At 38.1% G+C, this 20,221-nt stretch overlaps 2 protein-coding genes and 1 long non-coding RNA gene across 4 annotated transcripts; 2 read left to right on the top strand and 1 right to left on the bottom strand.

Annotated features, from left to right (window-relative positions):
• Positions 1-3,068: 3,068 nt before the first annotated feature.
• On the top strand, positions 3,069-6,260 carry AsnRS-m (asparagine--tRNA ligase, mitochondrial). Its single transcript, XM_046619719.2, has 5 exons — positions 3,069-3,213; positions 3,369-3,604; positions 3,901-4,472; positions 4,614-5,061; positions 5,184-6,260. The coding sequence occupies exons 2-5, from the start codon at positions 3,461-3,463 to the stop codon at positions 5,445-5,447; spliced, it is 1,428 nt and encodes a 475-aa protein (XP_046475675.1). The 5' UTR covers positions 3,069-3,213; positions 3,369-3,460; the 3' UTR covers positions 5,448-6,260.
• An 81-nt stretch (positions 6,261-6,341) lies between these two features.
• Positions 6,342-20,009, bottom strand: Pcf11 (Pcf11 cleavage and polyadenylation factor subunit). Of its 2 annotated transcripts, XM_046619717.2 has the most exons (17): positions 19,870-20,009; positions 18,788-19,055; positions 15,585-15,710; positions 14,923-15,114; positions 14,593-14,823; positions 14,405-14,509; positions 12,898-14,230; positions 12,009-12,117; positions 10,492-11,898; positions 10,127-10,369; positions 9,690-10,039; positions 9,309-9,573; positions 8,968-9,194; positions 8,648-8,889; positions 8,368-8,382; positions 7,730-8,216; positions 6,342-7,630 (listed from the first exon to the last, which is right to left on the bottom strand). In XM_046619717.2, the coding sequence occupies exons 2-17, from the start codon at positions 18,950-18,952 to the stop codon at positions 7,293-7,295; spliced, it is 5,835 nt and encodes a 1,944-aa protein (XP_046475673.1). In that variant the 5' UTR covers positions 18,953-19,055; positions 19,870-20,009; the 3' UTR covers positions 6,342-7,292. The 2 variants fall into 2 exon arrangements, with proteins under 2 accessions (XP_046475673.1, XP_046475674.1); XM_046619718.2 differs by lacking the exon at positions 8,368-8,382.
• LOC124215869 (uncharacterized) lies at positions 14,723-18,001 on the top strand. The gene is made up of 2 exons (XR_006882460.2): positions 14,723-14,858; positions 14,947-18,001. It is a non-coding gene; the product is annotated as an uncharacterized lncRNA (long non-coding RNA).
• Positions 20,010-20,221: the final 212 nt, after the last annotated feature.

Below are 20,221 nucleotides of genomic sequence, written 5' to 3'. Positions count from 1 at the left end.
GGGGCGGGTGACGCGGCTAGCCTCCACCACCCCTCACGGGCATTCGGTTTCAAATACTTTTAAACAGCCCAGTGTGCCGCGCTCGGCACGACGCAGCACCTGATGAATAATAGAAAAAAAAATAAACTCCTTTCAGATTCCACTTGAAAAATTTACTAGTAATACAGAATTTAATAAGGAACCCGAAACTATTTTTCTTATAATTCAAAAACTTTTCATTAATGAGGTAAAAATGGTCAAACATTTGAATTGTTTATGAAAATTGGGATATTCAATAATGTTCAACATTACATTTTTTTTATGAAAGCTTATTCGTTCACCTTCCGAATGCACTGTAAATGATGTCTCCACGTTGAATAGAACCAGATATATGCGCGCTCCTTTTGCATCAAAATTGAATGATTGTCTTATAACTTTCCAAAACAAACATAATTCGGACGAACACCAAAATGCGTATCGATTCTTTTTACCTTTATTTCATGTGAAAAAGAGTATGAATAGATTGAAAAAATACGAGGTCATTTTTTGATTGACGTGACGTAGAATTCCCCATACGTATGTTGATATAGATATACATTCTTAATATTTCAACGAAAATTATATTCACCGGCGTCCGTATTTCTACGCAATGCGATCACGTGATTGGTAATAGTCTAATAGCCGGTATTCATAGTCAGGTTCGATTTGCAGGACTGTCTTGAGTCAGCTCAAAGCATAGCTTGATCGGCTGAGAGCTGTTCCTAATACAGTTTCGAAAATAATACGCAACTATTTATGAATACCGGCCAGACGTCGTCACAGGTCGTTTCAAATTGAAAATTGCAACGAATGGCTGTTAGCAAATTCATGATATAACAACGAAAATATCATCAATCTCCTAGGTCGCACCACGTATAGATTGCTATCAAACAGAGACCCACCTAACCTGTCCCTACCTCCCAACCATGATCGGGTTTGCACCAAACAAATACAAAATGATAAAAAATAATATAAAATGATAAAAGTGAAATCAACTTCGTTTAAACTTAATAAACATAATCACGAAATCTGTATGAAAAAGATCTCATAGAAATTAAATTGAAACAGTATAAGTGAAACATGACAGTAATCTTGATCGAGAAAATTGATATCATAACAAGGCATCGAGCATTGTATACATTATATGGCTAAATAAATTCTATAGAAAGCGCAAACTATGGAAAGTAGTACGTCATTGTTGCAAAAATTAATTATTAGTTATCATTTATTTAAAGTAAAATGTACGCTTCCTTTTTTGTAGAGCATTCAATTTCCTACAAAAATCCGTCTTTAGATTTTTTTTACGACGCTTCGTTAGCTAGTTATAAAACCTAGAAGAAGCAAACAACATTTATCCTATGTTATTCTTATGGAAAATCGAAAAGTGCTATGCGCCACCCCTTAATATTAATATTAAAATCTTAAATTTTAACTAGTGTCTTTGTATACCTGAATGAAACTTTTGAACCTGTTTCGAAAGGAAAAAAAAAATTCATTTTTTTTTCTGAATCACCCTATACACGCAGTTCGGTCAGACTGCAGAAAGTATTCCTGGAATGAATAATCAGATATATAATTATAACGATATGACTAGCAAATTTTTGGCATAGTAATACATATAACTAACTGAACATAAATCAGAGAAGTATTACACGTAAGCTATAGGTATACAAAGCTATTGTATTTCTGTACATATGTACGTATATTTATATTACAGTTTTTTGTCGTCTATCGGTCGTGAATTTACTGTTTCTTATGCGCGGCCTTCTGGGCTTCGATGATTTGAGGGGGGGTTCGCGGATTGAGAGTTGTCGGGGGCACGAAAAATTTGTTGTTTTATGCTTCGTGATTTTCGTTCTCATTTCCTCATTTTTGAAGATAATTAGGTTCTTAGGGAGTCATTTTGGGAGCTTTCCAGCAACGACGCAGAACGACACAGTCGGACACAGCTGCGGAGCATGGCTGGACACTGTTTCGGATTCATTGCTGCCAGTTTTTTAGTTAGAGATTTTATTTTCGACGCATGGTATTGTTTATATTTATTTATTAAATGCAATGATAATCTACACGCGTTTCACAAATGTTTTTTTTTTCCTGGAGCGCTCAGTGTTCCTAGATTTTTCGTACAATGCATGAGCGGACTCTAGTGACTGAATTAAGAACCTCAAAGCGTTCCAACAAGCACCAAGGCACAGTGATCGACCGTGTAACACAGTGTCATACTGTGTCTCCTTGCTGGAAAGCTCCCATTGAAGATAAAGAATAGATCTGTGTCGCCTGTTTCGCCGAATTTCGAAAAAAAATTCACTGTCCGTTGTGTCTCACTTCAAAGATAACATACTTTCAAGTACGTTTTTCGCAAATCTGAAAGCAAAATCGAAAATTCGGCAAAATAGGCGACACAGATCTATTCTTTATCTTCAAAATGACCCCCTAAGAACCTAATTATCTTCAAAAATGAGGAAATGAGAAGGAAGATCGTGAGTCTCTGTTCGCACGCGCTCTTTGAGGCATAGGCAACACCCTTAATTGTTAAAATGCTAAATATTGATTATTATTTATTGTCAATTCGTAGTTTTTCAAAGCGCTAGAAAACGTGGGAAAAAAATCTCTTTCTCACAAGGCAAATTTTGAAATATTCAGAATTACATAAATAACATTGTTGCAAAATCAAAGGTTGCTTTTCAATAACTGATAAAACTGATTTAAATTTTTATCCAGTCGGCTGTACGTACTACCGTTGACAAAAGATACTTACAGTTATAATCTACAACTCCGCATCAAAGAAAGTTGAAACAAGGATAGTTAGACATTGCACGGTTGCATATTTATTTAATTTCAAGAAGTGAGAATTGACTATATTGTCAAGTTTCCGAAGGCTGGAGTTGTAAATGTTGAAAAGGTCGTTCAAAAAGAGATATGTGATTTGTATAAGCTACCTACAAATGTCAAATACAATCGATTACCTGGTAATCGAAGTTAGTATGCACGAGACCTTCTACAAGGCGGAGAGGTTTCTCTCTGTACAGAGCTTCTACCTTCCGTACTCTATTCTTATACCTCTATGGCCAACACACTATGGGACATAAGGATGAGTACCTCCGTATTCTTCAGTCAACGGCGTGTGGATGTTGGGGGAGGTAAACTAGACCGAAATTATAGCACAATTGCGATCACGGTCGAAGTGGGTAAAAGGTATTTATCCCATCGCGTATAAAAATTATTTAACAAAAATAAAATATTCGGTGATCGTCGTATGTTCATGTATACACAGAATATATTTATTTTATACTTTGTAAACTATAGTTACGTATACGATAATTTTCATGCGCGTATCTATATACTTGCAGACGGGAAGTCGTGCCAATGGAGACGTCGTCGTACTCTGCGAATGGTTTGGTTTGTCTGTTGAAATTTTTTGCTTGACAGAAAAAGCAGAAGAATGGCGTTTGTTAAATTGATACTCCAAGTACCGCGGAGCTTGTTTCTCGCGAATAGCATCGCTGTAAGACGCAATGTATACAGCTGTGCCAGGATATCCGAAACAAACGTATCCGATGCAGTAGGAAAACGGAGAATAATTAAGGTTGGCCTTCACTGACGTTAGCTTTCTCTCTCTCTCTCTCACCATGATAAATTATGATGGCAGTTATACCTGCCAATCTTTCGCAATTAAATTTCAACGCTTGTAATCCGAACGGATTCAACAGACGAATCATTGCCGCATACTCGATCTCGAACAATCTGTGGTATTCATTATTCTTTACACGGGAGTGCGTTTGACAAATGAGCCTCGTCATCCGTCTATTAAATGCCGAAAAAAAAGACATCCACAACAATCGACTTACTAACATCGCGCCATTTACTTGGTTTTTCATTCAGGGCTGGGTCAAAGCGCTGCGAAACATGAAGGAGAACGTGTTTATCGATGTTTCAGACGGCTCGTGCAGTGAGCACTTGCAAGTCGTAATACCGAAATCAGTTAAGCCGAGTAACTTGACCTATGGAAGCAGCATCTCAGTAGAGGGTGATATAGCAATGGGACCGAATGGGAGAGTAGAACTAAGAGCGGAAACCATTTCAGTTGTTGGGGAATGCGTTGTTTCAGATGGTTATCCGTTTGTGCCTAGGAAAAAATATTCGCAAGAATACATTAGGCAGTATTTGCATATGAGACCGAGAACAAATAGCTTTGGGAGCCTGCTGAGAATACGAGATTTGGCCACTGCGGCTATAGGAGATCACCTTAGAAGTCGAGGCTTTGTCGGAATCCACACACCAGTTTTAACTTCCAATGACTGCGAAGGTGCAGGGGAAGTGTTTTCAGTCAGACCAGCAAATGAGGGGCTTTTGAAATCCATGAAAAAGGAAGGTGTATCAGACGAAGAGGCTTACTTCAACACTAAAGTATTTCTCACGGTTTCTGGTCAGCTACAGTTGGAATCCGTAGTAAGGTGAATGGGCAAAGATTCAATATAGCTGCTGCATACAGTTTACCTATTTTTTTTTTTTAAACAATATCACCCCAGTCTGAGGTTTATCTTAGTCACATTCCGCTGTTCAAATCGTTAAACAAAATTGAAAAACAATTTCAGAGGATTGTCCAAGGTTTTCTCTTTTGGTCCGACTTTTAGAGCAGAGAATTCAAAGTCTCGATTACACCTGTCCGAGTTTTACATGATCGAGACTGAGATAGCTTTTACTAAAAATATTGAGGAGCTAGCTAAAGAGGCTGAATTATTGTTGAAAAGCGTGACTAATTATGTCTTCGATAAGGGTGCTTCAGATCTTCGTATTCATGGAGCACCAGAGCCAGATTGGCTACATAAGACTTTTGATATAATCAGCTACGATGAAGCTATAAAAATATTGGAGAAGAATACAGATCGATTAAGTTTGCCTCTTAAATATGGAGAGAGCCTTTCAAAAGAGCACGAACTATTTCTAATGCATCATACCAGCGGAGTACCGATATTTATTGTTGATTTTCCAAAAGATAGCAAGCCTTTTTATATGAAAGAAGCTTCCCACGACCCGACAAAGGTAAGGAGAAATTATCCCCTTCTTATATTTATGCTTTCATATTGCCCGTTTTCAACTTGGGAAAAAAAAAAGATCTTAAAAATCTGGTTCTCTTGTTTCCTTTATTCAATGATCTTTCGAAGGTGGCGGCAATGGATCTTTTGGCGCCCATCGTCGGGGAATTGATAGGAGGCAGTATGCGCGAAGATAACTACGACGTGTTACAGTCAAAGCTATCTTCGCTTACCCCAAACCTAGATTGGTACTTAGAACTTCGTAAATATGGAAATGTACCCTCCAGTGGTTTCGGAATGGGTTTCGAACGTTATTTACAGACCATAATGGGCATACCAAACATCAAAGATACTATTCCGTTTCCTAGGTGGCCTCACAACTGCAAATTTTGAATAAAGATGTGCTCTACACTGAGTACGATTACTTGTTTTTATTCAAACGTACCACTGCAGTTAGTATTAATCAGATCAAGACCAAAGATGGTTGGAAAGATTCTATGCTTTCTCTTCTTTCAATCATTGCACAAAGTTTGCAGTGATTGTTACTTACACTGCAGCAAATTAGGAAATGGGTTTAAAATCAATACTCTACAATAGATGGATTTTCATTACTTTATTATTATTCGATTAAATACCGTGATGAAATTTAACAAAACACTATCAAATTTTGCAATAATTCATTTTTTATTCGCTCAAATAATTCATTCGGTAATAATCATGATCCAACGAAGTAAGTGAGCTTCCTCGGGCAGCGTCAAAGGGTAGAATATATATTTATTAGGGTGATGAATAACGAGTAAGAGAAAAAAAAGAGTCAAGACCCCGTATAACCAACAAGTAGTTTCTTCTGTTTTTTTCTTTTCTTTTCTTCTTTTTTGTACAACAAAATAACGATTTTCTCTTCTCTTCGATAGAAGTTTCTTATTTATGAATCGCATTATGATATCCTATATATACAATAAAATAGATAATTATTATATCACACATTATGTACAGTTTTAAACATTTGTGATTCACAACAACACTTGTTTCATATTTTCTTCACCACATAATATATGTGTCACTCACATTTTTCATAATTTTTTCCTCATTGGGTATACAGGAAAGTAAAGGGAGGAAAAAAAAACCATTATGTTGAATGGTTAAGAATCTAGCCCCCAAAATTGTTTTCAGCCCATTTGTTTTCTGCTTTGTCCCTTTCGACCACCCTTTTTCAAAAAATTTGTGTGTCTTTATACAACAAAGTACAAACAATAGGAAATGGTATTCAAGTTTTTGTGCTCATCGTTGTTTTCCTCTTGTTCTTCTTTTTTTTTTTTTCTTGTTTGCCTATTCGATGACCTGTTGACCACTTTTCATGGAAAACAAATGCACACGACATACTACAAGGAATGCTAAATACATCTTAAGCTTACTCCTAAACTCGTTAACATAGTAATACATTTATAAATATATACACATCACAAACTTCTCTCGTTATTATAATAGTAATAATAATAGTCCACACGCTTGCACTCTTTCCGCTAAACAATTGTTTGGAGCATAGTACATCTAACTAGTATGAAGTGATCGTTAGAGATTATCTGTTTTTTAAAAATCAGATAAATTATGTGATGTATATCGTATGTTTTATGTAACACACTGCTTTTTATATTTTAAATATTTTTCACAGTCTTGCAGCTTGTCTTGCACCGTGCGAAACTAGACGAGAAACATTTGTTCATTTAAATTAACCAAGATCGATATTCAAAATTTCGAAAATAATTTCCACACCAACCATATAAATTTCAAACCATTAAGTCAAAACGATTAAACGAAAATTAATTACTTCTAAATTTGACAATGTAGTAAAAACATGTCAATTATTCAAGCATGTAAGAAATTAGAATATATCGGTGGTCGATAATTTATTCAAGGTTCATTTCTCGACGTTCCGTTTGTGGCAGAAGTTTTTCAATTAGCGCATGGTTTACTTACCTGTCTGTGGAGGAAAACATTATGGAGATAAACGGGGGCGAAAACAAAAACAAAAAAAAAAGGAAGGGGGAATCGATAAGCGTATATCTCTGGATCACATCATACAAGTTGTACAAAAAGTCGATTAAACCTGTATTATGCCCCTACTTAATGTTGTATTATTATGAATTTCTTATATCATAAACCAAAGCTTGGACAGATCATCCTTGACACGCATTGGATTATGTTAAGTCGTATCCTTGCTTATATTTACATTATTATTTACATGATGGAACAGAGACCAGACAATTCATGACCCTTTTCTACTGGGGGTAGAACAGATAATTTTTTACCTTGTAAACTTGGCTTTATCGACGCAGGCCTCAATATTTCAGGTGCAACTGTGTCTGGGGTTTTGGGATTATTCGGTTTGTCTTTTAGTTCGTCTGTTTCCTTTGTGGCGGTGAGCGGCTTTGTTATGTTTATTTTTATACGCGACGGGGCTGCTGGCAGAGCTGCTGGGGCTGATTCCAGCTCAACATTACCATCTATCGAACTTTTCACCGCTGTATGTGTTGTGTCGACCGGTGCTGGCTCATTTACCACAGACTCCTCCACATCTGGTGATAGAAAAAAGTAAAACCTCATTCATTAATCCCATGCATGTGAATAAAAATGATGGTCATATTCAATTGTTGAAGAAACTTAAGCGGACTCACCAGGCTCGGGATCAATAGGTTCAGTCTTCACCTCGACATTGGTGAATATAAATTGCTCCTCCATTCCGTCGTCAATAATTTCTTCCTCGTCAATGGGTTCTTCTTTGATTTTAACATCTGCGAAGTCTGCAGATTCAATTTTGTCGGGTATTTCCTTCTCTCTGAGTTCTTCAACTTCTTTGTCCTCATTTTTGTTAACCATCAGATTATCATTTGCACTTCCCGTTTCGTCAGGGACATGGGCAGGTTTCTCCTCATTCAACTTTTCCTCCTTTTCCTCCTTCTCCTCCTTCTCCTCCTTCTCCTCTTTCTCCTCTTTCTCCTCTATTTCAGGATTTTCGCTTGATGCTTCTGCAGCAGGTTGCTCAGCAGATTCCTCAACCTCTGCTTTCATCTCTGTATCTGCGTTCTCTGGTTCTTCTTTCTTTTCTTCCTCAGGTTCAGTAACTGATTCGTCCATCGGAGTGATGGAATCTTCTAAGGATCGCTAAAAAATGCAACGGAATGACTTAGTTGACAGATTGACAGTGATTAAGTAAAAATGATAATACTGATGATGATAATAATCACAGTAAACTTTGATTGAGCGAGAAAGATCATCACAAGACTTATTTAATAACATTTTCGAATTCACATACCGCAAGATGCTTTTCCTATATTGCGAGATGAAAAACGAAAATATATATTTAATTAACAAACAAAAAGTCTACTGAGTTGTTAAACATCTACAATAGAAAGATGATTAAAAAAAATTCAACGATTCTCCCAATCTTGCAACATTTTCCAGGTTTTATTTTTGGCGTTCCGAAAATTCCTTCTACACCAAATTATCATAACCAGAGAATACTTTAAGCGATGATACACATAACTGTATATTTTTCACTGAACAGCAATTGCAATTGAATCGCGGAGCGTTACCTTATGATCCTCAAGGCATAGCGGATGGTAATTTTTCCCTTCGAAATTAATCGCTGGCCTCAAGTGCCATTCCTCCTTTTCCTCGTTATAAAATTGCTCGAAAGCATCATGGCACACCTGACACTGTGTATCCTCATTTCCGACTGTAGGCACACTTGGCTGGACAGTTTCCTGAGGCGCATCGTCCGTGGTGCTGCCTTCGGTTTCTGCAGTTTGTTTTTCAGTCTCAAACCAGCTTTGCGCTATCGGAAACAAAAGGTGATTAAAGATTAACAATTCAAGCCGCGAAAGCAAGTATCAAAATATTTCGTCTCACTAACCTCGGTCCTCCAAATCCTCAATTTCTTCATACTGGATCCAGTCACTGACGTCATAATACCATGGTCGGGAATGCGCTTTTCTTGCGGAGTCCCTTTCACGTCGATTTTGCCGGAAATGCCAGTCCAAGTGATGACTATACCTCGTCGCCAGCTCAGGAGCAAACCGCGCCCCACATGAGCTGCACTGCATTCCACTGTAAAGCGCTGCAGCAATGGCCGGCTGCTTGCTACAAGAGATTATGCGAAACAATAAATAGAAATAGCTTCAACAGTCAAAGATTGAAAAAATGATGGATTGAATTTAAAACATGATTAACAAATGAAATTTTATAGATACTTACACTTTGAGCGTTTCTGGTTTGTCAAATGATACAGGAATGATTTCAGGCTCCTTTTTCTCCTCTTCGTCTGGTTTTTTTTGCTCAGAGAGAAGATTCGGAACTATACCAGTGGCCACTAATCTTTGGAACAACTCGTCCATGTTGAGAGTAGGTGGAAGTGGCGGGGCTGCCGATGTATTTTCAGCCTGCTCTGCTTGGTACGATAAACCAGAAGATGGAGCCATTGCAGAGGGTAATACTGAGGAGAGTATGTCAAGTTGCAAATCTGAAAGAAAAGTAAACGCGATTGTTAACTTGGATATCTAAACGTTTCCTCCCATCAATATCCTAACTAACAACTTGACCAAAAATGCTCGTTATGAATGATCAAATTTTAAATACCGGGCTTCGGTGTGGAATTATGGTCTGATCTATCTTGTGAAGCAGACTCATGTTCAACCGAAGGATACGTTTGATGCATCGGAAGGGAATCCAAGTTCGCTTTATTGTCCAAAATAGGTGGCGTTGGTGGAGATTCGATGGGGCTCTCGCCTCGCATTCCAAATAACCTGACATATCCAGCTCGAACGCCTTTTGGCAGAACCGAGAACCTAATGAAGTGTTTCTTGTCCCTAATAACAATAGGTTTGGGAAGTCCACCAAACTCAACTTTGAATGGTCGCCCATTGAGCAGAACAGTTTGTAGAGAGTCGATGAATTCAAGGGTGTTGGGTTTTCCTTCGATTTCAAATCTGCAACGATTTCAGTGGGGATAGTTAGTGTCTTGTTTGTCAACAAATAGAAGTAAGAAAGTGGAAGAAATAAAGAAGGAAACGTACATTTGTGGCTTGGCGTCCAAGAACACTGGCACCATGTTTCTGGCGTTGATGATCAGATTGATTTTGGCAATAACTAGATCTGTCCTCTTAATGTATCCAATTTTCACCTGAGGTACAGGTCCTTCCAGCTTGACGCTGACCTTCTTACCGCTAAGAAAGACGGTGATAGGTGGTCCACCAAAATAACACTCGTACCAACAATCGTCAAACCACAATTCCCTTGTCGGAGCGCCTAATTTCACTCTGCAACAGAAAAATTAATCACATAAAAAAAAATGTAAATCCAGTCTTTTTAAAGTGATTTTAATCCGGTTCTAACTACAATTTTTCCCACTGAAAACAAAGCACCCAAGCACTCATTTTACCTGTGAACTTCTCCTTCGTATATGAACTCTTTGTAGCCTTCGTTGAAAGCACAAGTAACGGTATCTTTTTCGTCGATCAAAATTCTCCTAATTCCAGCTTGGAAGCCAATCTCCCTAGGGTCATCCCAGTTCATGAATACAACGCCAGTATCTCCGTAGTACCTTATCTCTTTCGGTACTCCGTCAATCTTTATCGACTTCATGGTATCCTTGGCTACTTCAGCAAGTATCTTGGGATCTGGAGGTGGCAATTCTCTGCTGTGAGGTCCCTGATTCTTGAGCAGCACACCTCCAAAGTCGGGGTCATTTTCATTGGGATCGTACTTCGTGCTGACTGGTGACAAACTCCTGGGTGGCATGTTGGGACTGACATTTGGCCCCGGGACTGCATTGGGATTCGAAAGCATGTTCGGAGGAGGCATCACACCGTTGCTCATCATTATGGAGCTCGGCCCGTTCATGTTGGAGATTGGTATTCCAGGTGGCAGCTGCGAGCTCGGAATACCCATCGGACCGATCGGCCCGTTGGGAATCAAGTTTGGCATCATTGGACCATTGGGGCCCAACGGTCCCATCATTCCTGGAAGCATGCGCTGGCTGGGAGCCATGTTCTGATTGAAGCCACCATGGAACTGGTTAAACTCCGGTCTGATCGGTCCGTAGTGTCTCGGGCCTTGCCAAGGGCCAATAGGTCTGTAATCAGGATTGAAGTGACCTGGAGGCCCAGAAAATGGAACCGCAGAGTGGGCCCAAGAATTCGGAGATTGCCAGGCCTGCTGTCCCTGCCATCTGGCGCTACTGTTCTGACCACGAGACATTTGCGAGTCTTTGTTTGACCTGCCGCCTTCATTGTCGCTGGATGGACTAAACGTCGGTGTCCTGTCCATATCGAGTCCTCCTTTTTCCCAGACAATAGAAGTGCCCTCTTTCTCCTTTCGAAGAGCCGCTCTAAGTTTCTGATCTTCGCTCATCTGCAGTATATCTTGTATCAGGTTGTTGTACTGGATTTTCGTTATTAATCCTTGGTTCAGCTGTTCGGCGGCTTGCTTCATGATTATTTCGATGTTGCTATCATCGGATCTCTCCGGCTTCTCTGGGTCTCTGTTTCGCCTTGACGATCTCGTGTCAGTCTCGTCACTAGAAAGTGTCCTGCGCCTCTCCTTGGGATCATCCGGTAACTTGCTGTACAGCCTCGGCCTTCCAAGTCTGTCTCTGTCGCGGTCTCTGTCCCGCTTTTCGTCCAGGCTGCTCGTCTTCTCCCTGGGTCCTTTGGGAGTCGGTGCTTTCAACTTAGCCCAACCGTCTTTGCCATCCTCTCCAGATATTATTGGCGGTGGAGGTGTAGGGGGACGTCCTGCACTTGGGTGAGTCAGTGTGCGAAGATCGACATCCTCATTTCCGAACAACCTTTCGATTAAAAAACTCCCTTAATTTCTTACATTGCTTACAAAACCGGCATAAAATCGATAGTAAATCGAATCGAAGAAGAAACAGTGAAAATAAGCAAGTATACTTACGCGTCGAACTTCTCAGCTTTTGACTTTTTCAGCGTCGAAGATTCCAAGTGTTCGGAACTTTGTCTTTTGTTGGTGCCAACAGTCAATACTCGTAGATCCAAGTCCTCTTCTGTAAAAATTTCTTTTATGGGATATCCTATGCAGCTAAATAGTAAAGTACCCAATAACGAACGACGAGAGTATGGTGCTAAGGCGTTTGGCAATCAACGAGCGTGTATTGGGTATTGTACTATATTTAATAGTGTCAATTCTTTTGAAAACTAAGCGTAACATACCACATTTTGTTTATTTTTTTATCACTTATAATGACGGCTGGAGCTTACCTTCAAGCTCCTTCAGGTATTTAGCCCTTGGGACCCTCCCAATCTTAAGCCTATGGGTCTACATTTGTTTATGCAACACTAAGCATGACCGCTTTAAAAATAATAATTCTCAATACATTGCCAAGTTGTTTATTGTACAGAACTTAAAGCAGAATTTTTATCTCAGAAAGCAATGAAAATGAATGTTACGAAAATAGCGTAAGATAAATCATTGATTGAATTTGAAGCTGGTCTTCAGAATTTTGTTATCTCACGTAGATTGACATCTGTTTACTGTTTGAATATCAACAGATAGTCTTGCAGAAGTAAACTACCAGATTTTAAATAATTCTACACTAGCAGTTTTCATGTAGCTTTCGAAGGTGAAATCAGGACTGGTAAAATGAAAATCAACTAACTACTGATTTAGCATCATTTAAAATATCCCTGAACGAAAAAAGGGATAGTTCCTACACCAATCCTGACTCGCCGTAAACAAAACTATGTCTTATTTAGAATCAGAGTATAAAATGTATCAAGCACAAGTAAATAACAAGTTGCAAGATGTCGTAGAATAATAAACTCACTCTTTTCGATAACACCAACACTGGCAGGAGGCGTAGGAATCGGTAGAGCTGTTCTGAGATCCTCGTCCTTGGTTGTGGGGTTGACGACAGACTCCAAGCAAGGCTGAACGGGAAGCGGAGTAGCAGATGTAACGTCCATCTTCGGACTCAAACTGCCGTCTCTGTTTCGCCTGACGTAATTTCGCTGTCTGGCATTAAGCCCGATTTCTTTGAAAGTTGGCGGATGAGGAGGAGACACTATCAATGAACCTGACTGTTCCTCCTCGGTAAGACCTCCCGAGCTACTCAAGTTGGAGCTAGACTTTGTATCGTTACGTCTTGGTATTCTATAAGAGGGACTTGAACTCCGTTTCCTAGATTTCAAAGAAGTCTTCTTTCTGCTCTTCGGATTTTGGGATGAGGACTGGGTAGGGGATGTGCGGATTGACAGCGAGCTATCCTCGCTGTCTTTCTCGTTCGACTTAGACCTAGCGGGACTATTTTCCCTCTCAACTTTAGGCAGCTTATTCGGCGAGCCCTGAGGTTGTTTTGACCGCGATTTATTCCCTATCTTTCTATGCGACGACTTCGAGGAAGCGGAGGTCTTTTCGCTTGAAGACGAGGCAGACGCTAACTGACGTCCACCACTCGAGTTTTTATCTTTTGATTTCGAATCGGTACCTCCACTTCCTCTGTTACTTCCAGATGATGTCGACGATGCATTGCTGGCATTATTGGTGTTGTTATTATTATTTATGTTGCTGGTATTTGCTACGGACTGATTTTGAACGACCTTGGAATTACCATTTATGCTGTTTGAGCTGCTACTACTATTACTAGACGACGATCTGGGGTCTTTCTTCTGACTTGTGCGATGCGATACAGCATCTTTGTTTGCGTTACCACTGAAATTTTTATTATTATTGTTGTTATTCAGGATCGTATTATTACCACTACTGTTATTATTAGCATTTATCATCGAGGTATTGGAACTGGCAACATTTGACGGAGGCTTGTTTATAGTGCTAGTCACAGCCTGTTTAGATGTTATCTGCTGTTTTAATTGCTCTGAAAGTACAGTGTTTGTGACGTTATGTGCTGGAGGAGGTGGTAGTGGTGGTGGTGCTAGCGATTGATTATCTAGACGAGAATCCTTCTGGCCAGCCGTTAATCGTAGACGCGGGTCAATGTTTGACGCTACTGATTCTGGAGTGTAGGGAGACGTCAATGGCTTCAGTCGTGGATCTCTAGAAGCTAGCCTAGCCGATGCTACGGCCACGCTGCTCGCCGGCGCAATTCGTGTTCCGTTGTTAGAGCCAGAGTTTTTCAAAAGAGACGCAGCCGCTGCTGGAAACTGAAACGCAACACGAAAAGAAAGACTTTAATCATCGGTACCATTCATCAGTGAAATCCTCTGGTCTAATGATCACATAAATTAATTAAGTACCAAAAATCCACAATAATAAATTAAGTACCTAACTAACACAGTAGAGATAAAAGCAATATGTGCAAACTTTTGAATATTTACCTGTTTAGTCACGTGTTTTGTCGTCTGAACAGGTAAAGTCAGTGGCGCAGATGCGCCAGGCATCGCGTTATCTTTTGCTGTAGCAGGCGGCACTGTTATCACAGCCTAAGAAATCGACAAAACAATGAGCACCGTTGCGTCAAATTGATAAACAATATGGAGATCGCATATGTTGCAGGAAAACTCACCGTTTCGTTTCGAATACTTTCAGCTTGTCTGTTGAGCTGTCGCTGTTGCTGTTCCAGGCTAACCGTAGCCTGCAGTACTTCCAGCTCAAGTTTTTGCTTCTGCAACTCCAAGAGTTCCCTTTGCTTCTTCAATAATTGTTCCCGCATTGTTGCCTCGCCTATCGTTATCGGAGCGCCAGGATTATCTTCGACTGGCGTGGCTGGAGGCTCGATTGCCGGCGGAGGTTGAGGCTGGTAAAATAGAAGAATAGAAACGTTAGTAGCGAGTGAGTTTGATTTTACCATGAAAATGTTTGTTCTTATTTCTGGCAAGACATTCCATCTTCTTACCAGTGACAGGAATCTGGGATTTAGGTATATAGATCCTGACGATACGGACGAAAGGGAAGACGATGAGATTATAGGCCATGCTGGATCGATGTTGTGCACTCGGACGTCCAGGGAGAACAGCTTCTTCGCTGGGAAAACCTCGTTCCAAGTCTGTCGTAGCTTCCACATACTAGCCCGTGTACTTTCGTCCACCTAATAGGGATGCAGTAAAAATAAGTTGAACAAGTCTCTGGTGAAATGAAACTGTTGCAAATCTAGACACATGTTACACATCAGTATTTTACTCAACATTCAGATACATTACATACGTACATGAATTTGATGCAATTGTGAAATTCAATTTGAATTGACTAATTTGGAAAAATTGTTTCTTTTATCCATTTCATGTTAAGAATTCAGTTATTTGTTCCTTGATTTCGAGTCTCTTTGAATAGCATACATTGAAATATAATACAAGTATAAAGTCATTTTCTTGTAAGGTATCGACGCATTTAATGTGTTGAGCTATCAGCTCGTTTGTAACAGTCTGATTGTCTGGTTGAGATAAGTAAATAGCTTGAAAGTTGTTAGAAAGAAATAATTCTTCCGTGTACATCTAAATGATAATTAACAATGTGTAATTACATTAGTAATTTTTTGAAGCGATTCAACAAATGAATTACCTTCTCGAAAACACCACAAAATAGGTTGACAATATTTTGGGTGAAGAGGCTTGTGTAATCTCCGTTAACGTTCTTGACGATCGAATCGATGAGGTATAGAACGGGAAGTTTGATGTCGCTTCTGACCTGGTAAAACACAATAACAGACTATCCCACTTGTATGGTACTCAATCCACTCGGTTTCAAATTTTGGCCACCACATGCCATCACCAGCCGACCACCAAACATATGGACCTTCTTTAATGGATCTTCTTTTGATACGCATCCCAAACCACTACTGTCAACTTATAATTATTGCTGCATACTATACCTAGGATTAATTAGTTGCTAATAACAACTTATGCAACCAGAAAACGATACCTTGGAGATAAATTTAACATGCTGAGGCAGCGGTTATCCAGTCAAACTACATGTAAAATGAATACTTAGAGAATCTGTCTGTAAAATTTGATTCATGAAGAAAGTAGATGAGTAGACTATTGAAACCGATGAGAATCATGTTGAAGATGTAAGTGATTTTTGAAAACTGCTATAAGTAAAGAGCTAAATCTTTGAAATGTATTGGAAAAATCTTGTAACATTTCTCTTGCCTTTAATACATGTTTGAAGAAATCGATCAATTAAATTATATAATATTCAAGGTCGAGAGATAAGTGTAAAAACATCATTAGTTGGTAAATAAGATTTGATCAAATAGCACATATTGGATCATCTGTTGTCAAATAAAGTATTTGCATAACATCACTAGTAGTTTTGCGCACTTCGTTGAAATGTTAATAGGACCAGGCCAAAGAAAATAAAAATAATGAGTAAGCAGTGGTATTTGTGTTTTTTCTGTTTTATACTTTTCATTTTTAATATTGCATTGTGTCGTTCAATCATCATCATCAATTTTATTCAATCGAAGTAATACAGTACATATATTTTAAGATAGTGGGGGAGAAAAAAAGAGATAACTTTCGAGAACGAAGCAAATTGAAATTGAATATTAGAATGCAGAACGACCAATTGACAAATTATTTATAAACGTTCATCGTTAGGGTAAAATTTTTAGAGGAAAAAACGAATAAAAAGAAAACCCAGTGCTCAAAATGAATGAAAAAATTGAGTTTCGGAGATGGTAGCGTAAGAATATACACTGTCCTTGTTCTCTTCATTTGCTAAACCTAAATATTGCTATTTCTTCTAACAAAAATATTAAGGTCCATTTGAAAGAAAAAAAAAAAAAGAAAAAAAAAGTGAATGGGATACATTTATTATACTGCAGCTTGCATACAAAAATTCAATCGATTTTTATACATACTCTGATAAAATATTGCAAATGTGTTATTTGAAGCTCTACAATTATTGTGTTGTAGACTTACAACTCGTTGTATTTCTGTGTGTCCTCATTTCTATAATATGAAATTTATTGATCAAGTTCTATAAGATACATGTTGAGAAGTTGAGGGAAAAAGGAGACTCTTATAATACTCTAGTGATTTTTCATATGAAATCAAAAGAAGAATGCATAAAGTAAAACTTAAAAAAAAAAAAAAAAAAAAAATCAAGTAAAAACCAAACGCACAAAATATAGAAAATAGAAACTTAAAAATCTGTTACCCCAGCGAACGAATGCATGTACACGCATCGTTACAGTTCCAAGCAAAGGTCACCAGAAATTAACCACACAATTTTTTGTTGCTACTTGAAAAATGTTGCTATTATTCTGCTTTTCTTTTTTCTTTATCTTCTTTTTCTTTTTCATCACATGATATTAATAATAATATTATAATACTAATAATAATAATCGTATCGTAAATATGGTTACAAATTTATTTGCTCTTTATCATATATCAGAATATAGTGTATGTACAAAGGAACGGTCGTTTTACTAGCTTTGGGAAATTTTTTTTTTTAAATAATCGATCAATACTTTGAGATATATTTGTGTTTCGAAATATTTATATATATATGTATGTTTGTGTATGGATAAAATGTATTCGGTTGTACGTTGAAAAGTAAATTTAAGTCGGTTAGGAAGGGGGGGTGGCAAGATAAAAAATATATATATGTACAAAAATGAAAGAAAACGAATGCACAGTAATAAATGGAATAAAAATTTGTACATTATTTCTACACACTTGGCAGCATTATTTATGTCATTATATATGATGATATTATAATAATGAGTTATTACAGACAGAACTAGAAGAGAAAAAATAATGGTAAAATTAATGCGTAATAGATGAAATTCTTATCCTTGAAAAGAGATCGAAAGAAGGTGCGTAAAAGTACTTAACTCTGAGCAAAATCGTGAGATTTTAGTGTTCCTTTAAACTAAGAAACAATCGGATGGCGGTATGATCGCAATGTACAATAATATCACTCTTACAATGCTACTTCCTGCTATAAAAAGCCACTTTCTAATTCATCTACGCTGGATGAAAAAAGGAGTATTGTGATTACTTCTATTCTTTTGATGATTAAATTTTCTCATTAGCAGCAAGCAACCTTTCGTGTATATTCTACAGTTTTTTTTCCCTATTACAACATATAGGTATCTAAAGTATGTTTTAGTTAGTGCCATTAAATTCAATAACTTGGAACAAGGAATTAAGTAAATTAGACTCAATTACAATCTATGCACATCCAATTACTGTTCCTTTCAATTTCATTTTACCGATAAAAAAGAGTTGCTCTATCTATGGAAATATTTGTCAGTATGCTGGTATAGCATGCAGTGCCAAAAAATGCGCCAAACAGTGTATACTAGTTTGAGTTAATTTTTTTTTTATTATTACGTAAGTAATCAGCCACATAATTATACAGGGTGTTTGTACGAGGCAAAGAGGCAAGTGGGATATAAAATTCCTTTAATGAAATGATAATGCATCACATTGATTGAAGAGGAAACCATTCTGCGATCACAAATAAAATACAAGTTATTTGGAGAGATCAGTAGAAAAAAAACCAAGAGGAAAAATCATACAAACAAACAAAAGAAAAAAGGCAAAGACTGTACAAGGTTCCTCATCCTCACATATACCATCTAAATATAAGGAAAAAAAAAATGCCTCAATGCCTGCACACACATTTCTGATCAATACAAAAATTTTGTTTCAGCTTAGGGAATGTAAAAAAAAGTTGAAAAAAAAAATTTGACCTGAGCTTTGAGACAAGTTTTTTGTGCTTTGGACATTTTAACTACAATAATAAGTAACCTTTTGCAGGTGGTTCTCGACGACTTTGACGATAGCTGGTGCATGTTCGACGTTATCTTCTGCCAGCATTGTCAGCATGTTGATCAACGGTTTACTGTTGAATGTTAGGTCGGATAGCGACGAGATATACTCGTCGGCTATCACCTGAGACCTGGGAGTCGACATCGCAAACCAATCCCTCTGTCCACCTCTTCAGACAGTTTAAAAATGCTGGAATCGACCAACTCGATGTCTTCAGTTCTTACCGATGTAACACGTTCATTTCACACTGTTTCACAAACAAGATAGTGATATTATTATCACTTTTATTTTAGTTACAGTCTTTGCAAAAAAGGTACTTCGTTAATTTTTTTTCCACTGGCGTTTTACTTTGCACAAAAGCGAAATATGCGCTTAATTTGCTCGAATAAGTTACCAGTAATAGAAAGCATTAATGACAGAGAAAATGTAACAAAGAAGAGAATTGATTAACAAATTTACGTTTAAACGGGAGCAGAGTTGCGGTTGGTACGGAGAATTTTTCCCGCAAACGATGACGATGCCTCATGAAGAAGAATTATTAACGACACAGGTATGCGTTAGACGCAGAAAGGACAAGCTTGTGTAAATAAAATTTTCTGATAGCAAGGTATATGTTTTGCAGGCAAATAATACGTGGGATTGACGCGTATGTGTTATTGAGAAAACGGTATTGTGTTTAGCTAGTGACGAAACAGCGCGGCGTTGCGGTATTTTCATCGACCGATAAATTTTTCATTGGTATTATTTTTCCGACTCTTGAAAATTGAAAATGATGTAAAACGTTTCTGAAATTACGCGTATGAAAACAATAAGCAATTGAAAATTCGGCGAGGCAAGTAACAGTTATGATGTAGGTGAATTGGTTCACAGATATCTCCGATTTATGGTTCTCACGCTGCTGGTCTTTCTCTCAACATACACCGCCGTTCGCCGTTCTACAGTCAGGGATAGATAACACGCACAACATACTTTCTAATTTGATCGAAAGTTCAATCACCGATAAATCAGATCGAAAAAACGTCTAGAGGACGATACTTCTATGTAAAAGCGATTATAATTACCTTATAGATACATTTCTATGCACAGTTACACATCCTAAGCACTACTAATACCGTTTATTTTATTTATAACAGATCACTCGTACAACAAGTCTCCTCGCACGAATGAAGTATTCACGTAAAATGGCTACTCTACCCCCGCATAGTTCGTTAATCATGCACGAATAAAAGGAGACTTCTGATTGGCCGAGACTGCAGTCAGCCTCCTTACGCGTCACCCGCTGACCAATCAAAAACCTGTTTACACTCTAGGTGTGAATTAGGTTGCAATTTTCGCTACCGCAGCGCTGGTGTAGGCACTTGCCCTACGTCATTGGCTAAGGGTGATGATAAAGATGGCCGACTCTACGTGAAA

This window comes from Neodiprion pinetum, chromosome 4 (assembly GCF_021155775.2).
Source record: "Neodiprion pinetum isolate iyNeoPine1 chromosome 4, iyNeoPine1.2, whole genome shotgun sequence".
In the NCBI taxonomy this organism is placed as follows: domain Eukaryota; kingdom Metazoa; phylum Arthropoda; class Insecta; order Hymenoptera; family Diprionidae; genus Neodiprion; species Neodiprion pinetum.
The sequence above is the reverse complement of the archived record's forward strand: the minus strand, read 5'-3'. Positions and strand labels throughout refer to the sequence as shown.

Bases quoted from the DNA above. Each gene is read 5' to 3' on its own strand.
- Pcf11 (XM_046619717.2), bottom strand. From the start codon at position 18,952: ATGTCGACTCCCAGGTCTCAGGTGATAGCCGACGAGTATATCTCGTCG. The intron at 15,115-15,584 runs GTAATTCATTTG...CATCCCTATTAG, and splicing joins TTTGTGGTGTTTTCGAGAAG to GTGGACGAAAGTACACGGGC. The intron at 10,040-10,126 runs GTACGTTTCCTT...AAATCGTTGCAG, and splicing joins TTGGACGCCAAGCCACAAAT to ATTTGAAATCGAAGGAAAAC.
- AsnRS-m (XM_046619719.2), top strand. From the start codon at position 3,461: ATGGCGTTTGTTAAATTGATACTCCAAGTACCGCGGAGCTTGTTTCTC. The intron at 4,473-4,613 runs GTGAATGGGCAA...AAACAATTTCAG, and splicing joins CAGTTGGAATCCGTAGTAAG to AGGATTGTCCAAGGTTTTCT. The intron at 5,062-5,183 runs GTAAGGAGAAAT...GATCTTTCGAAG, and splicing joins CTTCCCACGACCCGACAAAG to GTGGCGGCAATGGATCTTTT.